Genomic DNA, 20,331 nt, shown 5'->3' with positions numbered 1-20,331 from the left:
GAATCACATCAACCCCAGGAGGGATTGAAGATGGTGGAAGAGCCCCCACCTCAAAGTATTGGCTCATTTTATTGAGTTTAGATCCCACCACCCTTCCATTTTAGGGATACACAAACACAGGCTCGCGTACGTAAAGGTTAAAACCACCGAGTTCCTTTCCGATTCCTGGAGAGACCACGATACAGAGTCGCGGGAATGTAGTTCAAAACACCAAGGGCTACAGTTTTCATGTTGTTCAAATGGCAATTCCGATTGCATAGGAACCCGTGAGAAGAGCGTGTCCCTGTGGCGCTTTGGCTTTGAAATCATCTCGCTCCCTAAACACACGCAAAATAAAATCAAGTTTCTAGCAATTGTGGAACCTGAGATACGAGGCAAAATGTACGGGCACTGTTCTCATTTTGTGGGATGAGAAATTGGCCGGCTTCCCCTTTTCAGTACTGCCTCCACCCTCCAAAATCCCTGCAGATGCCCCTTGAGCACTCACTGCTTCTTCACCCGAAGCTGTTTCCAGACTGCGAATATTTTGCAGGGTGTGGAGGGGGAAATTCAATTACACACCTGCAAATTCAGGGTGCACAATTAGATTTGGATTTGGCGCTGTTCAGCAACAATCCTACTCACCCCCCGGCAAATATTTTTACAATAAGGAAATTGAGTGCAAAACATACTGGGATGTGTGGGGATAACGCGTTAACCCGACGGCGAATGACAGGCAGAAATTCAACCCTTTTTAGCCACCTTCAAATTGAGGGCTCTGCTTGGGAACCTGAAATGAAGGTTGGGTGGAACTCTTGGGTTTTCCCCAGTGCATTTTTTTTGCAGTGAATAGATTACAGTATCTGAGAATTCACTTCCTGCCCAAACACCCACATCACTCACCCCCCACTTGACACCCCCACCCCGCTTCACCTCTGGTGGCAAACTGCCTTTTGAATTACTTCTCTTTTTAAAGCTTGGAGGAAGACACAGGGGAGCTGCAAAGAGCAGATTTCTTCAGCCAGGAGGATAAGTGCAGCTGTCAAGTCTGCAGGGAAAGGTGAATTTAAAGGGGAAAATTGTGGTTAAGAAGGAGCGAGGCAGTGGCAGCAAGATCAGGGAGGGAATAAAACTGCAGGAGGGGCCGGGTGGACCGAAGCAGGGCTGAGGAAACCCAATATTGTCTACTCTCCAGCGGGTCTCCAGAGGTTCAGACAGCAGCTTTCCCTGCCCTGTCTGGACACTCCCGGGATTGAACCTAGGATTGCATGAAAAGCAGATGCTCTACCGTTGAGCTACAGCCTGCTTCTTATAAACGTTGGTCCATCTACCTTTGTGTTGTCCACACTGACTGGCAGCAGCTCCCCAGGCCCTCAGGCAGCCCTACCTGGGGATGTCAGAGGTTGTACTTGGGACCTTATGCATGTAAGCTGAGCCCCACACCACCGAGCTGAAGAACACAGGGCTCTGCCTTTTACAGAGTCAGAAAATTACCCCTTCTATCACAGTATTGTCCACACTGACTGGCAGCAGCTCTCCAGGGTTTCGGACAAGAGACATCTCCCAGCATATTCTGCATATACCACTGAGCTGCCATGCATTTCCCAGTTTATCCTCTCTTCCAAATCTTAAAACAAATAATAAAGCAAACATACCCAAATGAGTGATTGCGGAAAAGTTGAGAGGTGACACAGTTATATACTTTGGGAGGTTGCTATAGAGCAGAGGTGGATTAGCTTGAGGCTTATGTGACCTACTTTGTTTCCCCCCCACTAGATTCCCCAAGACACACTCACTGGAGCCAAGTGTGAAAAAGAATTCTGAGCCTATCCATCACCACACGAAAAGACTTGCCGGCAATTCCCTGGAATTTGCAATTCTAGGGACCAGGAATGTCTGGACTGTGGCTGCATTAAAATTGATTGTTCTGAGTAAGGTGGAAAGCTCATTTCTGAACATTATTATAATTAACAATTAGTCGCTGTTCTCGGAAGGGTGACTGCAAGGCAACTTGCAAAAAGCATATTCTCTTGTGCATCTATTTCTCTCTCCCTCCCACCTCCCTCAAAATTCCTTTTAGCAGAAATACCAGTCTGCAACACCATCGGTCTTCTATGCTTTCTTGGAGGACTCATTTACAGAGAGATTCATGGACCTTGAGGAGTGACTTTAGATGAAGAAAGCTCTTCAGAGGCTGGATGTTCTTCGTGACATTTGAACAGTTCAATGGAGACCTTGAGAGTGGAGGTGAACATGTCTGTGGATGAAGGGGCAGCAAAGGCCCCAGGATTGCAGAAGGGAGAGCAAAACACTCCTACCATCAAATTGTGGACAGATCTGGGTGAAACAAAAGCCCCACAGCTTGTATGCATCAAGGGGATTGGAGAATCACAAGCTACGGTCTATCCACGGCAGGTGAAACGTGAACCAGAAGAGGAGCTTCAGGAACGCTGGGAAGCCCAGTGGCAGGAGTTCCTTAAGATGTTGCAGGCCCCTCACTCAGGATGGGGGAATCATCAGGTATCAGAGGGGCCCTCCCCATGGGAGGATGCTAAGGCCTTCCTGGCCTCCTTTGAGCAAGTAGCCTCAGCCTGTCGGTGGCCTCGGGACAAGTGGGTGACCCTGCTCTTGCCGGCCCTCAGCGGAGAGGCCCAGCAGGCCTTCAACAGCCTCAGTGCCCAGGACAGGGGAGACTACGGGAAGGTGAAGGCGGCCATCTTGCAAGGGGAGTCCACCTTGAGGGAGAAGCAGCGCCAGCACTTCAGGCAGTTCTGCTACCAGGAAGTGGAGGGGCCCAGAGGCGTTTACGGCCGGCTGAGGGAACTTTGCCGCCAGTGGCTGAGAGCGGAGAGACACACCAAGGAGGAGATCTTGGAGCTGCTGATCCTGGAGCAGTTCCTGACCGTCCTGCCCCAGGATATGGAGAGCTGGGTCAGGGAAGGCAGGCCTGAAACCTGCGCCCAGGCGGTGGTTCTGGCAGAGAATTTCCTGTTGCAGCAGCAGAACACGGTGAAACAGGAAGGAGAGGTGAGGGGAGTTCAATGAGGGTCATACTGCTGGTCCTGGAATGTGGATTCAGGAGAGAGCTGATGCTTTAACATTTGTCCTTTTTGACGGTCAACAATTCTGTGGTCCCCTGTTGTCTGTAGTGTGTCACTGTCCCAGAAAAGACACCCATCCTCTCTGATTTTAATGGCTTAGCAAGAGAGGGCAGAAGATAGATTATTGTGACGAGATAAGAGCAGCACTAGCTTCTTCTGCTTTGTGCCACAGTGTCCCACCTAGGAGAGGAATGCATCCCAGGCCAGCCCACCTGGCTGTGCCCCTGCAGGTGTCTCCATGTCTCCTGCCTGGGGTCCAGAAATCTAGAGCTGAGGAGGAGATGGGAAGTACTAGCATGTCTGGGAGCATCTTCCCCTATCCTGAATGGTTTTTCTCATTGCTCTTTCAGGGGCTGTGGCCCTTGGGTGTGGGACTGGCTGTGAATCACTCCGAGGCAGGCTTGGCTCCACCACCAGAGGCCTGGGAAAGGCAGCCTTTCAAGGAGCTCAAGCAGGAGCAAGATAAAGAGGCAAGCTTGTTTGGTAAGGACTCATTGCAATCTAATTGCTGAATGTTAACACGCTGGGGGTGAAGACTCATTCCTATTTCTGTAGCAGAGTCCCTGTCTCCAGCATTCTAGAGCTACCTGATGAGCATAAAAGGGGAGCTTTTTAATGAGTGACCAGAATTTGATGCCTTTGTTAATCTGGGCCATGACTCAGTGGCAGAATTTCTCCTTTACATCAGAAGTTCTCAGGTTCAGTTCCCAGCATCGCTACATAACACAAGCTAGCTATGCAAGTGTTTGGATTTTGTTCAGATTAAGGTCTTCTTTTCTGAAATAAAAATTGCTTCAATTTAGACTATACAGATGCTTCAGGTTGCGCGTTTTCAGGTTGCACACCGCGCCGAACCCGGAAGTACCAGAACGGGTTACTTCTGGGTTTTGGCACTCACACATGCGCAGAAGTGCTAAATCGTGCTTTGCACATGCGCAGAAGCGCCGAATTGCGACGCATGCGTGCGCAGACGCGGTGCTATGGGCTGCAAATGCTGCGGGTTGCGAACGTGCCTCCCGCATGGAACACATTCGCAATCCGAGCGTCCACTGTAGAACTGTTTGTAATAATAGTCCATACATCCTTCCCTTCTTAGTATGTTTTGTTATTGACTCAGTAAATCACATACTTCTTTACTGGCAATTGTGACAACTTACAATTTTTAAATCAATTTTTATTCCATTTATTCCCCTGTAACCTGTTGTTGTGATTATTACTTCAATTTATATACTCCCCATTATCAAAAGACCCTAGGGGGTGTACAGCATTAAGAACACATTTTACAGAGCATCAATAATAAAAGCATTATAAAAATGCAATAAAAAGCATAACAACAGACAGCATAATACTAAACTAAACATAATAGCAGTCCCCCCTCCCCCGGTTTAACAGGCCACAGATTATTTAAAGGCCAGATGCCAGGGTAAAGATGAATGGTTTTTCCTGGTGCCTAAAGACAAATAATGATGTTGCCAGGTGAGCCTTTCTGGAGAGAGCATTCCACAGTCAGGGAGTCATTATTAAAATGCAATAAACAATTACTTATACAAGACATGTGACTCTGTTTATTCCTGCAGGTGACGGGCAGGTATATGAGAACCAACTTGATAATCTTCAGCAGGGTGATTCTGAGGAACCAGCAGATGCATCACTGCAAGGAGATGACATCTTCCGTTATTGCAAAGAGGGAAAAAGCCTTGAGAGTCAGGAGGGACTGGAGAGCAAGTGGAGAACCAAACCTGAGAAGTGCTCAGATGAAGCCGTTCCTGTCCATGAAGGTAACTTAGATCAGGAGGAAACTGGAGCCCACCCCAAAATCCACCGCTGTCATTGTGGAAAAAGTTTCCGTTGGAGCTCGAATTTCAGGGTCCATGAGAGAATCCACACTGGAGAGAAGCCATATAAATGTGCTGAATGTGGGATGAGTTTTCGTAAATCTGCACAGCTCAAGGCCCACGAGGGAATCCACACTGGGGAGGTGCCCTTCCGGTGTTCCATGTGCCAGAAGAGTTTTACAAGTGGCTCAAACCTCGTTGCCCACGAGAGGATTCACACTGGAGAGAAACCGTACAGGTGTACGCACTGCGGGAAAAGTTTCCGCCAGAAAGGCACCCTCACGACACACGAGAAAATCCACATCGGAGAGAAACCTTTCAAATGCTCGATCTGCGGGAAGAATTTCCGTCAGAAGGGCACGTTGACGACGCACGAAAAGATCCACCTGGGACAGAAGCCATATAAGTGCTCTGAGTGTGGGAAGAACTTCCGGACCTCTGCGGACCTGAGGGTCCATGAAAGGATTCACACTGGAGTGAAACCATATCAGTGTGCCGTGTGCCAAAAAAGTTTCACCGACGGCTCAAACCTCATTACCCACGAGCGAATCCACACGGGAGTGAAACCATATCGGTGTGGGCGCTGTGGAAAGAGCTTCTGTCAGAAGTCAGGCCTTATGACACACGAACGAGTTCACACCGGGGTCCTCCCTTACAAGCGCCCGGGTGGTCGGAAGGGTTTGGCCGGTGGCGCAAGTGGAAGTTCGTGTCAGGAAACGAATCCCGGAGACAAATTGCATATGAGTGCTGATTGTGGGGAGGACTTCAGTGACATAGGGCATGTGAGAAGAGAAGAGCCAAATATCAGAGACCAGCCGTATGGGCTATTGGAAAATCCAGAATGCAGGGAGAGAATCCAGAATGCAGGGAAGTCATTTGTGTCGACAGGCGTGGGGAAGCTGTGGCCCTGAACTACAAATCCCATCATCCATGCTAACTGGGTGTGGTGGGAGTTGGAGTCCTGCAACATCCAAAGGACCACAGGTTCCTCACTACTATGTTAAGGCTTTGTTAAAGGGTTAGGTCAGCCTTCCCAACCCAGCACTCTGTAGATTAAACTCCATTCAGCCCCAGCAACCATGGGCAAGAGTTGGGGATGATGGGAGTTGTGATCCAAGAACTTATAGAGGGCACCAGGCTGTGGAGGCCTGGCCAGTAAGGCAGGGTTGGGAAACCTGTGGCCATTTAGATGGTGCTAGACTACAGACTTCCCTCTGCCCCAGCCAATAGTCAGAGGTGGCCTGGAGAGCCTTCCTGCCACAAGTATTTGGAGGTCGGCTATGAGGTAAGTTGCATCAGTGCTCTGACTTTGGAAGAAGCTCCCAATGGACAGCTGATGCTGAGGAAGCCTGAAGATGAGTATCTGATCTTCATAAAACTCAATGTGAATCTCCAAAGATTTGGAGCCCTTAAACCCACACAGAGTGGGTCTGCTTTAGTCAGACTACAGAATTTGCTGAATATTTACACATAAAGAGAGGAACTTTTATATTAAAGAAAGTGACTAAAGTTCAGTGAGAGGCTTGCATGCTAGTAATAGGACAACGTACGATACTTTTGGTAGGACGGGGAAGAAGTGTTGACTGTAACTAACATTTATTATCGTCTTAATAGGGAATTGTGTGCAATAAATTTCCTTCTGCCTGTCTTGGCTTGGGGCGAAGATCCCTTCCACTAGGAGCCTGTGCAAGTGGTAGGAGCCGGAGAGCACTTACATCCACCCAGTCACAGACTAGACCTGAATTGGGAACGGTACCCATGGAGGCTGGCCAGTTAAGGCAAATGGGGCCCACTAGTCTCAGTTTGCCCTCAACCAGCTGTCACCAACCCACCTTCCTTATTATAGCCGGCCCAGTGGATAGCCCTGGCTGTCAGCTCCCTCCCTCCTTAGTTTCAGTGTTGTGAAGATTGAACTCAGCAAGGAGGAGGACAAAGCAAAGCTAGAATTAATTGGCTGGGCCAGTCATTGTCTCTGGTGCCACCTAGTGTTGGGCTCCCTGCTTCCTGCCCCACCAGTCCCAATGAATGCCAGCCACTACCAACCAGTATTTATAAAAAAATTTCATAACCTATTAGGATTTAGGGGTGAGCACCATAGCTGTCAACTTTTCCCTTTTCTTGCGAGGAATCCTATTCTGAATAAGGGAATTTCCCTTAAGAAAAGGGAACAGTTGACAGCTATGGTGAGCGCTGAGGTGGCAAATTTCGCTGATGACACCAAATTGTTTAGGGGTGATTAAAAACAGAAAGGGACTGTGAAGAGCTTGAAAATTATTGATCCAAACTGGGATCAATTTACACTGATGGAATCTGAGCTGTCTATGACTGGCAAGGAATGGGACCTTGAGGTCGTGGTGGAAAGGGCAACGAAAATGCCAACCTAGAGTGGAAAAAAAGGCAAATTCTATGCTAGGAATCATTAGGAAAGGAATTGAAAATAAAACTGCCAATGTTGTTATACAAATCTATGATTGAAAAGGTTCAGGAAAGCGAAATCAAAGTGATCAAGGGCGTGGAGGATAGGTTATGATGTTTGGGTCTTTTTCGTTTAGAAAAAAATGGCCCTGGTAGGAGCGCAATAGAGGTATATAAAATTATGCACATTGTGGATAGAGAGAAGTTATCTCCCTCTCTCATAATATGAGAACTCGTAGTCATCCAAAGAAGCTGAATGTTGGAAGATTCAGGAGTGGCAAAAGGGTTAAGTTCTCTACCAACTTGGACTGCTTTAAAAGGTGGGTTGAATTCATGGAGGATAAGCCTGTCAGTGGCTTAACCAGTCATGATGGCTGTTTGGTACCTCTATAGAATCTGAGGCAGTACATGTCAGTGAATATCTGTTGCCAAGGGAACAAGAGTGAGAGGCGCCTGATTGGCCAGTGTGAGAAATACAGTGGTATCTCGGGTTACATATGCTTCAGGTTACATATGCTTCAGGTTACACACTCCACTAAGCCAGAAATAGTGCTTCAGGTTAAGAACTTTGCTTCAGGATAAGAACAGAAATCGGGCTCCGGCGGCGCGGCGGCGGCAGGAGGCCCCATTAGCTAAAGTGGTGCTTCAGGTTAAGAACAGGTTAAGTACGGACCTCCGGAACGAATTAAGTACTTAACCCGAGGTACCACCGTAGAATGTTGGGCCATATTGAGCTAGCAAAGGCTCTTCTTATGTTCTTAACCCATTCAACCCTTACCCAGCCCTGAATTTCTGGCAACGATGGTGTATTCCCTATGCTGTATGTGGAAATGATGTGTGTTATTTCCTTGTGTTTAAAACTTTAAAAAATAAATATGGCCCATTTTCAAGCTGAATTTTCTTTTCTAGAAAATTTACTGAAGCGCTCTTGTTGCCTCTGATTTTTAAGGACAACCTGACAGAGGCAAACAAAGTGTCCCTCAGGGCTAGTTCTTACGGGGCAAACCTGTGTCAGTTTGTTTATTTTTGAGATTTCTATACTACCCTTCATCAAAAGACCATTGGATAGTGTTTTGGGTTTACAGCCGCACACCACACATTCCTAAAATTATTTGTAAATCATATGAAATTACAATAAGAGCTATAAAAACATCAATAAATACTGGTTGGTGAAAATTGCAATGCTTTGTCTCAATAACACTGCTTTTAGGAGATGTCTAAGAGAAGACAAAATGATTCCTGCTGAACCTCTACTTAGCAAGGAATTCCACAGGGCAAGGCCTGCCACACTGAAGGCTCAGTAGAGGCATCCATCCATCTTGGGAGACGATGAAGGAGTGCTGCTTTGAGAGTGAGGTCAAGCTGTTGGAAGGTTGCAGCTCCTGTTGTGGCTCTAGAGATGATATGGGAGAGACATGTTTTGTTGCAGCTGGGGAAGATGAAGACCTCCAGTTGTGCTGTTGCAGATGCACCCATAGTGTTTCTTTGCACTCCTCCCAGCGATCATTTCTCCTCTGATCACTACTATAGACACACAAGTTGACTGCCTGTCTCCAGGCACTGCAGTCTTCTGCAAGCGATTCCCACAGCGAGGCAAAAGGGAGCATATATGCCATATATATGACAACCATTGTCAGAAACACAGAAATATAAGCTAGGTGCCAAAAGGCTCCTTAAACCAATGTTACAGTCGCCAGAACAGAATGTCTGGTTGCCATTTTTTCAAATGATGGACCGACACTGGTTGATTCTCAGATAAACATCTGACCTTGAGCTAGGTTAAGAACATTGAGAATTTAAAGAAGAAAAGTCACTTGATCCAGGGACAGTCCACATATATATTGGCCTATTCCTACCTCTTTTTCTTAACAGTGACACGGACCATTCATAACATGAAAATATTCTTCACAACTGTGGGCAGGGCAGTGGGGTGGGGTAAATGAAGACAAGCTACAACAATTAACTATAATATTGTTTACTGCTCCTGTGCAGGCTGCACAGGGAGAAAAAATGAAAATCATTCTTATTGTTCAGATAGAATATATCTGATAGAATTCTACAGGATGTGGTATTAGTGTGTGAAAACAGTGAAGATCCAATGATCTCTAGATGATGCAGATGTCAGGCAAATAGCCAGGTGCGAAATGTGCCTGTTGCCTGGCTAAATTCTTATCAACACACACACACACATATTCATATTCAACTGAGAAAACACACACACACACACACACACACACACAGAGTTTCATGAGTTTGTGTGTGAGTAGGCAGAGATCCAAAGGAAATGAAATACAGAAAAGTGCACAGGTTGTTAGGCCATTCACAGCAGCAATCCAAAACCAAAAACAAACCAGTTGTTCCAAGTTCACATAGCTAAGATGCAGCTGCAACATGTGCTTTTTGAAACAACCGATAGGGATGGGGGAGGCTTCCAAAAAACAAGATACATTCAGCCCAGCCCCTCCACCCAGAAAGCAGCTGAAGGGTTAAATCCACAGAATTCCACTCGGATTCCTAGCAAGGCCTGGAAACCTGAGAAATCTGATGCACTGAAAACCCCAAAGGGCTGCAGTTTTTATGGTTCTCCAGCAACATTTCTGACTCACAGTTGCAGTTGGTAGAAAAGCAGGAGGAAATTACCTAGGAATTAAGGTGTTCTTTTCTATAAAGGACTAACAGAGCAGACAGTTTGAAATGAGCACAGCCTCATGCAGAGGAAAGAAAAAAGTACAACACAGACTTGGCAAGGCTCATTCTACCCTCCAAACTTCTCTTATTTCTGGCATATTTGGAGCGATGAGTTATGCAAGAAACTCCTGTAGGGAAAAGCTCTGTCAGATTTGACCTTTTCTGCTCGTTCTTCCCATGCTCAACAGGAATCAGGGGGGTAAAATAATTTGGTGTGCGCATAAGAAAAATCAGCAGGACATAGTCCAGCACCCTGTTCTTACAGTGGCCAGATAGATGTTGCACTGGGATTAAGGAATGTTAGAAGGAGGCTGGAATGAAGTTATATGGCTTTAGCGGAAATATTATAAAGGATTAAGTAAAAATAGATTGTTAATGGATGAAAGGAGGAAAGGTAAAGTTACATTATATTAAGATAAATTATAGGATAAAAATTGGGAAAGTTGGAAAGGATTTGCTGAAATAGCTAATCGAACTAGAATACAAAAAAAGGGAGGCGCGAGGCGGTCAAGGAAACAAGTAAATGAAAGATAAGTTATGGGAAGGTTTGTTGTGTTTTTTAATTGTTTCTATTTCTCTGTTTTTCTGTTTTTTATAATTTTTTCTTTTTTTCTATTCTCCTTTTTCTTTATTCTGATGTGTTGTTAAGCTTTTGTTTAACTTGGAATTATCTCTTTTTCCTTTTGTAACATTTAAAACTTTAATAAATATTATTTTTTTAAAAAAAAAAAAAGATAGATGTTGCACTGGGAAGCCTGAATGTGAGCCCAACAACCAAACTCTCCCTCCCTGTGATTTCCAGCAACTGATATTCAGAGGCAGAACAGAGCCCTCCCAAGCTAGTAGCCATTGCAATAGTGGCTGGTGCTCCCTGGGGAAGAAGGCAGGGAGCCAAAACAGCAGCCAGAGCCACTGACAGGCAGAGGCAACTAGTTCTAGTTTTGTCCCTGGCCCTCTGGTAAGTTGCACAAGTGCAACACTGACACTGAGACTGAACGGCAGGACCAACCCCTGGACTGGTTATGAATTAAGAAGGCAGGCAGGTGAGGACTGGCAGACCGAGACCATTATCCCCAATGGATTTTATTTATTTATATTTACTGCATTGATGATATCCCACCTTTTTCTCCAAGGAGCTCAAGGAGAGGGGGCACCACACGGTTCTCCCCCTCCTCATTTTATCCCCACAACAACCCTGTGAGGTATGATCGGCTGAGAGAAGGCTGTGGCTGGCCAAAGGTCTCTCAGTCAGCTTCATGGTTCAGTGGGGATTTGAACCCAGGTCTCTGAAGGTCCTAGTTTGACGCTCTAACCACTACGCGAACACTGGCTCTCTGATATCGCTATTTCATATTTCAAAAAGGTAATGAGGTGGTTTGCAACAAAGACGCACAAAACCATACAGTGAAAACCATGAAAAAATGAAAGCAATAATCAATTACAGTGGTACCTCGGGTTAAGTACTTAATTCGTTCCGGAGGTCCGTTCTTAACCTGAAACTGTTCTTAACCTGAGGTACCACTTTAGCTAATGGTGCCTCCTGCTGCTGGAGCACGATTTCTGTTCTCATCCTGAAGCAAAGTTCTTAACCCAAGGTAATATTTCTGGGTTAGCACAGTCTGTAACCTGAAGCGTATGTAACCTGAAGCGTCTGTAACTCGAGGTACCACTGTAATCATTGTGGAAAGATGCATTCTTATTTGCCTGCACAGGCCTGGCGGAGTAGAAAAATTTCCAGCAACGCATTTAAAAGCTGAAACTTTCGAATTTGTCTCAGCGCTCTGTGATTTAATATGCTTTAGTGGAGATCCCTGCATTCTGGGGGGGTTGGACTAGATGACCCCGAGGGAACCCCTTCCAACTCCGTGTTTCTATCATCCCTTTTGGAGCTGTCCAAGTTGGTGGCTGTGACCACATGGCCTGGGTGCAAATGCCACTGTGCTGTGCAGTGAGGTTGTTTCTTTAGCCTGTTCTGAAAGAGACTTTTTCACCCTTCCAGCCTGATTTATTTTGAAAAAAGAACAAGAATTGCAGCCAAGGATGCCCTGCAGATGAAGAAGTCCAAGGAGAACCGGAAATGAAGGCTCTTGCTTTGGGGTTTTGTTTTTTTTAAAGGCTTGTTTCCTTTCAAGCACCTATCTCTTTGTGGTAAACAAAGGGCATCCACTTCCTGCCCCCTCCCCTCTTGCTCCCCTCTGGAGGGAAACTGGCTTTTGAATATCTTCTTGCTGCAGAGAACAGGCGGCCAAGCCGGGAGAGAAGTGTGCAGCAGTGCCAAGGCTGCGAGGGAGAGGTGAGTGAAAATGGGGGGGGGGCCTTAAAAGGGGAGGGGGCAGGAGGCAGCTGCAGTTGGATAGAGAATGCAAAATTGCTGGAAAAACAATGAAACTACTGCTGCAACCCCAGATCCTGGGAGAACAATAGGGCAGGAGCAACAAGAGTCAACCTCTCCTAATAATAATAATAATAATAATAATAATAATAATAATAATTTATTTATACCCTGCCCATCTGGCTGGGTTTCCCCAGCCACTCTGGGCGGCTTCCAACAAAGTATTAAAATACAGTGCTCTGTTAAACATTAAAAGCTTCCCAAATTAAACCAATTCCAAACAGCCTGCTAAAGAGCGATGCGGGGAACCTGTGGTCCTCCAGATGTTTTTTGGACTGCAACTCCCATCATTCCTGACTATTGGTTGTGCTGGCTGGGGCTGATGGGAGTTGGAGTCCTAATAAGCATTTGGAGGGCTTCCCGCCCCCAAATCCCTGCTGCAAAGTGCATGCTAGTGCAGAAGTGGAAAGATGTCACAAGTGTACACACTAAATTATAGAATCACAGAATTCTTGAGCTGGAAGGGATCCCGAGGGTCATCTAGTCCAACCCCCTGCAATGCAGTAATTCTGTGCACAGTTGTCCCTGGGTGGGCTCAAACCAGCATCTTTCTGGAAGCTAGCATAAAGTTGCCAGGCGTTGCACAGATTCTGTCGCTGTGCCTAGGAACAGCAGTTTCAGCCTCAACTGTACCACACCACTCGCAATGTTAAACTACACAGGAGCAGGTAGTTGTTTTTTCTCCCACTGGTGAGTTGGCAAGCCTGAGTTGCCACCTTTTCTTCAGCTTTCCTGATTGGGCTCCTCTGCTTGCCGCCAACCTTAGATAGACATTAGAGTGAAGTTTTGCACCGAAAGAGAAATCTATTATTTGAGGGAATGCCTGTTTCTTCCTTGAGAGGTGGTGTGTTCCCCTTAACAGGAGGTATTTAATAGCAACCGCCTGTTGGGGAAACTGTGCTGTAGTTGCATTTTATGTCTTTCACTAATCAGGGAGTTAGTCTAGATGAGAGGAAGAACCCTTCCTTCTCTGTGTCTCCATTCACATCATACATTTTAAAAAAGGATTATATCACTTTAAACTATCATTTTTTTCCTGCCAAAGAATCCTGGGAACTGTAGTTTCTAAAGGGTGCTGAGAGTTGCCCCCTATTCCTCTCACAGAGCTACAGTTCCATATTAGTATAAACAGCCCCTCTTCTTGGGAAACTCTGGGAGTTGTAACTCTGTCAGGGAATTGAATTGTGTTATCTGCAGTTAATACTGTTACCAGTGATGTGTTTATTTTGCATTGTTTAAAAATAAATAATCCATGTTAGAGTTTATTTCCTCTGAAACAGAGCCATACCTCAAATTCATATTTAACCTCTGCAAGTTGCTCATACCATAACATAAAATGGAAAGTGTGCCACAGTTCCATTGATTTATTTGCCCATCCTTCATCCTTCTCCATCAGTTCTGGGGCTGTTTATATTGGCCTGTCTTTCCGGACAGTTGTAGGGATTCCTGAAATAATGGATAAGAATCATTTTGAAATTCTGTCAATCTCAGTTTTAGAGTTTGGATCTGATATCCCGCTTTATCACTACCCAAAGGAGTCTCAAAGCGGCTAACACTCTCCTTTCCCTTCCTCCCCCACAACAAACACTCTGTGGGGTGAGTGGGGCTGAGAGACTTCAGAGAAGTGTGACTGGCCCAAGGTCACCCAGCAGCTGCATGTGGAGGAGCGGAGACGTGAACCCGGTTCACCAGATTATGAGTCCACCGCTCTTAACCACTACACCACACTGGCTCTCTCTCTTTTATTTCAGATGTGTGGAACACACTTTTCCAACAATAGTGTTGAGCTCGACGCACCTTGCAACAGTAATATTGCATTTGAAAATGATGGGTAAATAACATTATAAGAAAGAAGCTGTTTCTTAGGACAGTAGTGTTTAGTCTGTTCTAAGCTCCTTGCACCCAGAGAGCTAGTTTATCAAGAAGGTCCAGACACTTTGTGAGGGCAGGAATATCAGTTGCTTTGCCTGTGGTTCCCAACTAAATATTCACATAAATATTGTTCCCTTTCAGGTGAAGCCTGCAGCACTTCATCGGAGAGACCACAACACCCTGCAACTTACAGTTTCCTAGAAGACTGTAACATAGCAAGAGATTCATGGACTGACTGTGAGGAGTGATTTAAATAAAGCCCACCAGAGGCTGGGAACTCCTCCTTACATTTGAACAGTTCAATGGAGACCTTGAGAGTGGAGGTGAACATGTCTGTGGATGAAAGGACAGCAAAGGCCCCAGGATTGCAGAAGGGAGAGCAAAACACCCCCAACGTCAAATTGTGGACAGATCTGGGGGGAACCAAAGCCCCACAGCTTGTATGCATCAAGGGGATTGGAGAATCACAAGCTACGGTCTATCCACGCCAGGTGAAACGTGAACCAGAAGAGGAGCTTCAGGAACGCTGGGAAGCCCAGTGGCAGGAGTTTCTTAAGACGCTGCAGGCCCCTCACTCAGGATGGGGGAATCATCAGGTATCAGAGGGGCCCTCCCCATGGGAGGATGCTAAGGCCTTCCTGGCCTCCTTTGAGCAAGTAGCCTCAGCCTGTCGGTGGCCTCTGGACAAGTGGGTGACCCTGCTCTTGCCGGCCCTCAGCGGAGAGGCCCAGCAGGCCTTCAACAGCCTCAGTGCCCAGGACAGGGGAGACTACGGGAAGGTGAAGGCGGCCATCTTGCAAGGGGAGTCCACCTTGAGGGAGAAGCAGCGCCAGCACTTCAGGCAGTTCTGCTACCAGGAAGTGGAGGGGCCCAGAGGCGTTTACGGCCGGCTGAGGGAACTTTGCCGCCAGTGGCTGAGAGCGGAGAGACACACCAAGGAAGAGATCTTGGAGCAGCTGATCCTGGAGCAGTTCCTGACCGTCCTGCCCCAGGATATGGAGAGCTGGGTCAGGGAAGGCAGGCCTGAAACCTGCGCCCAGGCGGTGGCCTTGGCAGAGAATTTCCTGTTGCAGCAGCAGAACACGGTGAAACAGGAAGGAGAGGTGAGGGGAGTTCAATGCTGGTCATTCTGATGGTCCTAGAAGGTGGATTCAGCAGAGAGTGGCTGCCCTGATTTTTACATCGCTTGATTGGTGCCAATCCAGTTACAGTTCAGATGGTTAGATAAATGGCATTGGAACTGAAGAGATACTGTTGCCACTAGCATTTTAGATCAGATTTTTGCAGCTAGCTTTCTGGGTTTATGGTGGAGTCAGCTGGGATAAAGTTCCTCTATGGAAACAGGAATACAGGAATATACCAAGTCAGGCTCAGTACTGCTGACAAATGACTGGCAGCAGCTGTAGAGAGGACTCTCCTGCACGTTATATACCACTTTAAACAGCCATGGCTTCCCCCCAAGAATCCTGGGAAGTGTAGTTTGTTAAGGATGATGAGAGTTGTTAGGAGACAACTCCCTATTCCCCTCACAGAGCTACAATTCCCAGAGTCCTCTGGGAAGAGGGACTGGTAGTTAAACCACTCTGGGAATCGTTTAATTCTGTGAGGGGAATAGGGCATCTCCTAACAACATTCTGCATTACCTGTAGTTTCTCGACCAAGGGCAAGGGAACCCCGTACTGAGTGGATTTTTGGAGGAGAAACCAAATATTTGCCTCTCTTGGAGCACTAATGCCTTGATTTTTCTTTAATTGCAGCTTCAGATGTCTCGACCTCAGGGGATCATAACGGCTGTGGATTCCTCTGAGGCCAGCCAGGTCTTGCCCTTGGACGCCTGGCAGAGGCAGGTTTGCCAGGCCACTGAACAGGCGAGAAAAGGAGGTAAGGACACAAGGGGAAAGACTCAGGTTGCATCAGAATGATGGAAAATTGATTGGGTTGTTGTATCTAAGGAAGTCATACTGTTGGCGCGAGGACTTCCACCTGTGCCATGGGACTTCATCTGCTCGCTAGAGATGAGAAGGCCTGGGGGAGGGATAGAAGAAGAAGAAGAAGAGTTTGGATTTGATATCCCGCCTTTCACTCCCTTTAAGGAGTCTCAAAGCGGCTAACATTCTCCTTTCCCTTCCTCCCCCACAACAAACACTCTGTGAGGTGAGTGGGGCTGAGAGACTTCAGAAAAGTGTGACTGGCCCAAGGTCACCCAGCAGCTGCATGTGGAGGAGCGGAGAGGCGAACCCGGTTCCCCAGATTACGAGTCCACCACTCTTAACCACTACACCACACTGGCTCTCAAAAAATGAAAAATGGGGGGACCCAGTTTTGCTTTAAATGTGATGGGCACCACATTCTGCTTATTCTTGTAGTTAATGGGCAAATGCACGAGAACAAGATGAAGGAGCCTCATCATGGATGTTCTGTGCAGGTGGCACCAGAAAAGCGCTTCTTGGGAAGAGGCGACATATTCCAGTATCATGACGAAGCCGCAGGTCTTCAGATTCTGCAAGAGTCGGAAAAGGAGCAGGGAAAGGATGTGACAAAGAGTTTTGCCGAAACCCTTTCTTGTTCGGAAGGGGGCTCTCTGAGGCAAGTAGCCATAGCCCAGAATAACCCCCTGCATGGCAAGGGAGAAAAGGCCCAAAGTGACCTCAGAGGAGACTCCAGGTGGAGCTCAGACATTCGCATAATCCACCTGGTTGAGAAACCACGGCAATTGCAGTACCGAGTGGAAACCTTTGGTGAAAGCTCAGCCCTTGTGGCAAACGAGAGAAGCCCCCAGGGAGAGAAGACGCATAAGTGCACCTACTGTGGGAGGAGCTTCTGTCATAGTGCAAGTCTCGCAGCCCACGAGAGAACCCACACAGGTGAGAAAATGAGTCCGTGTCAGGCTGTAAGCTGCATTCGCTGGGCAGAAGAACTCCATGGGTGCCTGAGCAGATCGGGGGCTGAATTGAAGGACGTTCCCATTGCCATTCCTGGCAGATCCAGTTAAAAGGATCTGGGGTTTTTTCCTGTCCCTGAAACCCATCCTTAACTGCACGGCCACAGGAATAGTTAATACAGGGCTAAGGTAGACTATTAGTCTCACTTGGTAGAAAGTGCCTTAGCAGGTGTAAATCAATGTCTGGGTACACACTGACCCATTTGCAACGCAAAAATGTAGTTTTTCTCATTCCAGAGTCATTCATGCTCGTCCTCAGCATGCAGATGGAACAGGTGATTGCAATCTTGGTATACATCCATGGCTGCTATTTTTTAATTATTATTTAAATTTATTGGTTGCTTTGTTAACCTAGGTAACTCAAAGTGAATTACAATATATAAAAAGGCAAACACGTACATTGAAATGAGCATAAAAGAAAAAACAAAACAAAGACAATCTTAAAGACAATCCTGTTTTTAAAAGACAGGATTAAAACATTCCACCCGCTCAAGTTGGCCACAGATAATTAAGAACCAAAGGCCTGGCAAAAAAGACGTGGTTTTGCCTGGTGCCTAAAGCTATGTAATGATGGTGCCAGGCAAGCCTCCTGGGGGAGAGCATTCCACAAGTGGGGAGCCACCACTGAAAAGGCCCATTCTCATGTTGCCAACCCTCCAGACCTCCTGAGGAGGCAGCACACAAAGGTCACGGTGATTCTTTTTCTTGCTCTGTTGTTGCTTTTCTTGTCTTGTGAGACCCTTTGGGCACATTTCTGTGGAAAAGCAGCATGCAAATTTAATGGGTCTCCTCTCGGTGGGACTAGTATTAGATGCAACACGAAGTCTTCTTGTCTTGATGGCTACCTCCGGATAGGACTAGAATTAGATACAAACTAGTGAAGATACAGATTCTTCCTTCTTTGGAATGGAGAACCTTTTTGCTTTAGTTGAGATTCCTGCATTGCAGGGGGTTGGACTAGATGACCCGTGGGGTTCCTTCCAATTCTACAATTCCATGTTTAAATTTGAGGAACAGGACAGAGATTTGCTGCTGTTGGGAACTCTTAGCCAGAGGAAGGATTTCACATCAAGGTTCTTTTTTTATATATACACATCCAGGAGCACTTGAAACCGCGGGACATCGCCTTCAGCAGGAAAGCTCAGAACAACTGGAGCTAAGAGAGTTGAGAAGAGGCAAGGTTTCGCGTCATGGCAAAGAGGGAGTGAGGCCTGCGGGTCAGCAGGGGAACAGGCCAGAGAGGAACATGGATGGAGCTCTTCCCAGTAAAGGAGGCGACTTGGGGTGGGAAGAGGGCAACGGTCACCAGAGGCTCCACCACTGCCATTGCGGAAGGAGCTTCAAGCACCGCTGCAACCTGAAAGCCCACGAGCGGACCCACACGGGAGAAAGGCCCCACAAGTGTTTGGACTGTGGGAGGAGCTTCGGCAAGGGTTCCACGCTCCGGGCTCACGTGAGGACTCACACCGGGGAGAAGCCGTACATGTGCTCCACCTGCGGGAAAAGGTTCACGACCAGGTCGGGCCTCCTGACCCACGAGAGAATCCACACAGGGGAGAGGCCCTATAAGTGTTCGGACTGTGGGAGGAGCTTCATCCAGAAGTCCTGCCTTCTGGCCCACGAGATAAGCCACAAAGGAGAGAAGTCATACAGCTGCTCCGATTGCGGGAAGAACTTTGGGCACAGCTCAGGCCTTCGTGTGCATCGGAGAATCCACTTGGGAGGGAGAACCACGGAGAAGCTCTGACTGCGGTGGAACAAATGGACAGACAAACCATGGTTAAAGCAAACCACGGCTGAGCGTTAAATGTGCTAATGCGGTGTCTCTCTGGAGCTACACATTTGTGTTGTTAAGACAAAGGAGTCTTTCAGATATCAATATGTGATGGGTGAGGACTGAGATCTGGCTGTTGTGCAGAACACAAAAACTTTGTTGAGCCGGATTTACCCCCCTGATTCTCCCAAATAAAACCTCGTAGTTCTTATTTCAGCAGTAAACTGGTGTCTTGAGCTGTACCATTTCTGACGGTAGTAAGGAGCTCAATATGTTCAAATACTTCACTATTAAAAATATGCAAACACCCTGCATCTAGAAAGCTAGTGTGCCAATGAGAATCATTTTAGCCCAGGCACACTAGTTTTCTATATGCAGGGTTGTTGTTTTTATGCATTCAGGAACATGAGTCCTCCCCCTGCTATCTGAAGTGGTACTTGCCAGAGGCAGATTTACCCCCTTTAGATGAACCAGACCATAGCCGGAATTGTATCTCTTTTGACAATTTTTCACATTGTATGGTTGCCTTTTATTTATTTGGCCCTGAAGAAATCGTGCACAAGAACTCCAACCCCGTCAGCAAATATCAATGTAGAGACAGAGCACTCAGCCTTTGAATTGCTGTCGTAGATAAAATTTTATATGTATTTATTTTTAGTGGAAGCTCATCCCTGTGAATTGCTGTCCCAGTTTGTATTATACAAACTGATCATTTTATTTTTCATATTTTAAAAGCAAGGTCTTTGCACTTTGGGCCAAACAAACCCCAACACTAACTAAGTTAGCAATGCCAGTAACTAGCCAGGGGCAAAACCTTGAGGTTGTGGTGGATAGTTTTGATGAAGCCATCTATCTACCCAGTGTGTGCCACAGCTGTGATAAAGGCAAATTCCACCCTGGAAATTGTTAAGAAAGGAATTGAAAATAAAACTGCTGATATCATTATGCTGTTCTACAAATCTATTGTGGTAAGAAAAATACTGCTTCCTTTCCCTTATGGGGTATCTAAGAGCCCGTATAGAGTCCTTATGTAGGTTCTCTATCAGTAGGAGAAAATAACACACCAACCAAAGAGTATTGAGAAGCAAAGCAGCTAGTAAGCATGATCTTTATCAAACTGTTGCAACAGGGCCCCCCACTCTCCCATGCAGGGTAGGAGAGGAACTCAGAACATTGGTGTGCAAGCTGTTATATAGACATTTGAAATTGCCTACCCTGTAGCTCAAGACCACCCCACAAAACATCATACATACATCACAGAAAGAGGTGGTCCCCAGCAGAAATTTGAGTGTGTTGCTTCTACCTGATAATGCCTTATCGGATTGCCTTTTCTG

General features: G+C 46.6%; 2 protein-coding genes across 3 annotated transcripts; both read left to right on the top strand.

Annotated features, from left to right (window-relative positions):
• Positions 1-820: 820 nt before the first annotated feature.
• LOC309335200 (uncharacterized protein) lies at positions 821-5,826 on the top strand (the record flags this gene model as incomplete). Its single annotated transcript, XM_081850073.1, has 4 exons — positions 821-1,039; positions 1,756-3,006; positions 3,431-3,563; positions 4,658-5,826. The coding sequence occupies exons 2-4, from the start codon at positions 2,206-2,208 to the stop codon at positions 5,824-5,826; spliced, it is 2,103 nt and encodes a 700-aa protein (XP_081706199.1). The 5' UTR covers positions 821-1,039; positions 1,756-2,205.
• Positions 5,827-11,463: 5,637 nt separating this feature from the next.
• Positions 11,464-20,052, top strand: LOC309336666 (uncharacterized protein). Of its 2 annotated transcripts, none has more exons than XM_081852801.1 (5): positions 11,464-12,311; positions 14,424-15,385; positions 16,040-16,163; positions 16,649-17,146; positions 18,324-20,052. In XM_081852801.1, the coding sequence occupies exons 2-5, from the start codon at positions 14,585-14,587 to the stop codon at positions 18,968-18,970; spliced, it is 2,070 nt and encodes a 689-aa protein (XP_081708927.1). In that variant the 5' UTR covers positions 11,464-12,311; positions 14,424-14,584; the 3' UTR covers positions 18,971-20,052. The 2 variants fall into 2 exon arrangements, with proteins under 2 accessions (XP_081708927.1, XP_081708926.1); XM_081852800.1 differs by having other exon boundaries at positions 11,464-12,315; positions 14,450-15,385.
• Positions 20,053-20,331: the final 279 nt, after the last annotated feature.

Source organism: Podarcis erhardii, assembly GCF_964252035.2.
Source record: "Podarcis erhardii genome assembly, chromosome: 2".
Taxonomy (NCBI): domain Eukaryota; kingdom Metazoa; phylum Chordata; class Lepidosauria; order Squamata; family Lacertidae; genus Podarcis; species Podarcis erhardii.
The sequence above is the reverse complement of the archived record's forward strand: the minus strand, read 5'-3'. Positions and strand labels throughout refer to the sequence as shown.

Excerpts from the sequence above, each read along its gene's own strand:
- LOC309336666 (XM_081852801.1), top strand. The coding sequence starts at position 14,585 with ATGGAGACCTTGAGAGTGGAGGTGAACATGTCTGTGGATGAAAGGACA. Across the intron at positions 15,386-16,039 it reads CGGTGAAACAGGAAGGAGAG|CTTCAGATGTCTCGACCTCA; the intron begins GTGAGGGGAGTT and ends CTTTAATTGCAG. Across the intron at positions 16,164-16,648 it reads TGAACAGGCGAGAAAAGGAG|TTAATGGGCAAATGCACGAG; the intron begins GTAAGGACACAA and ends TTATTCTTGTAG.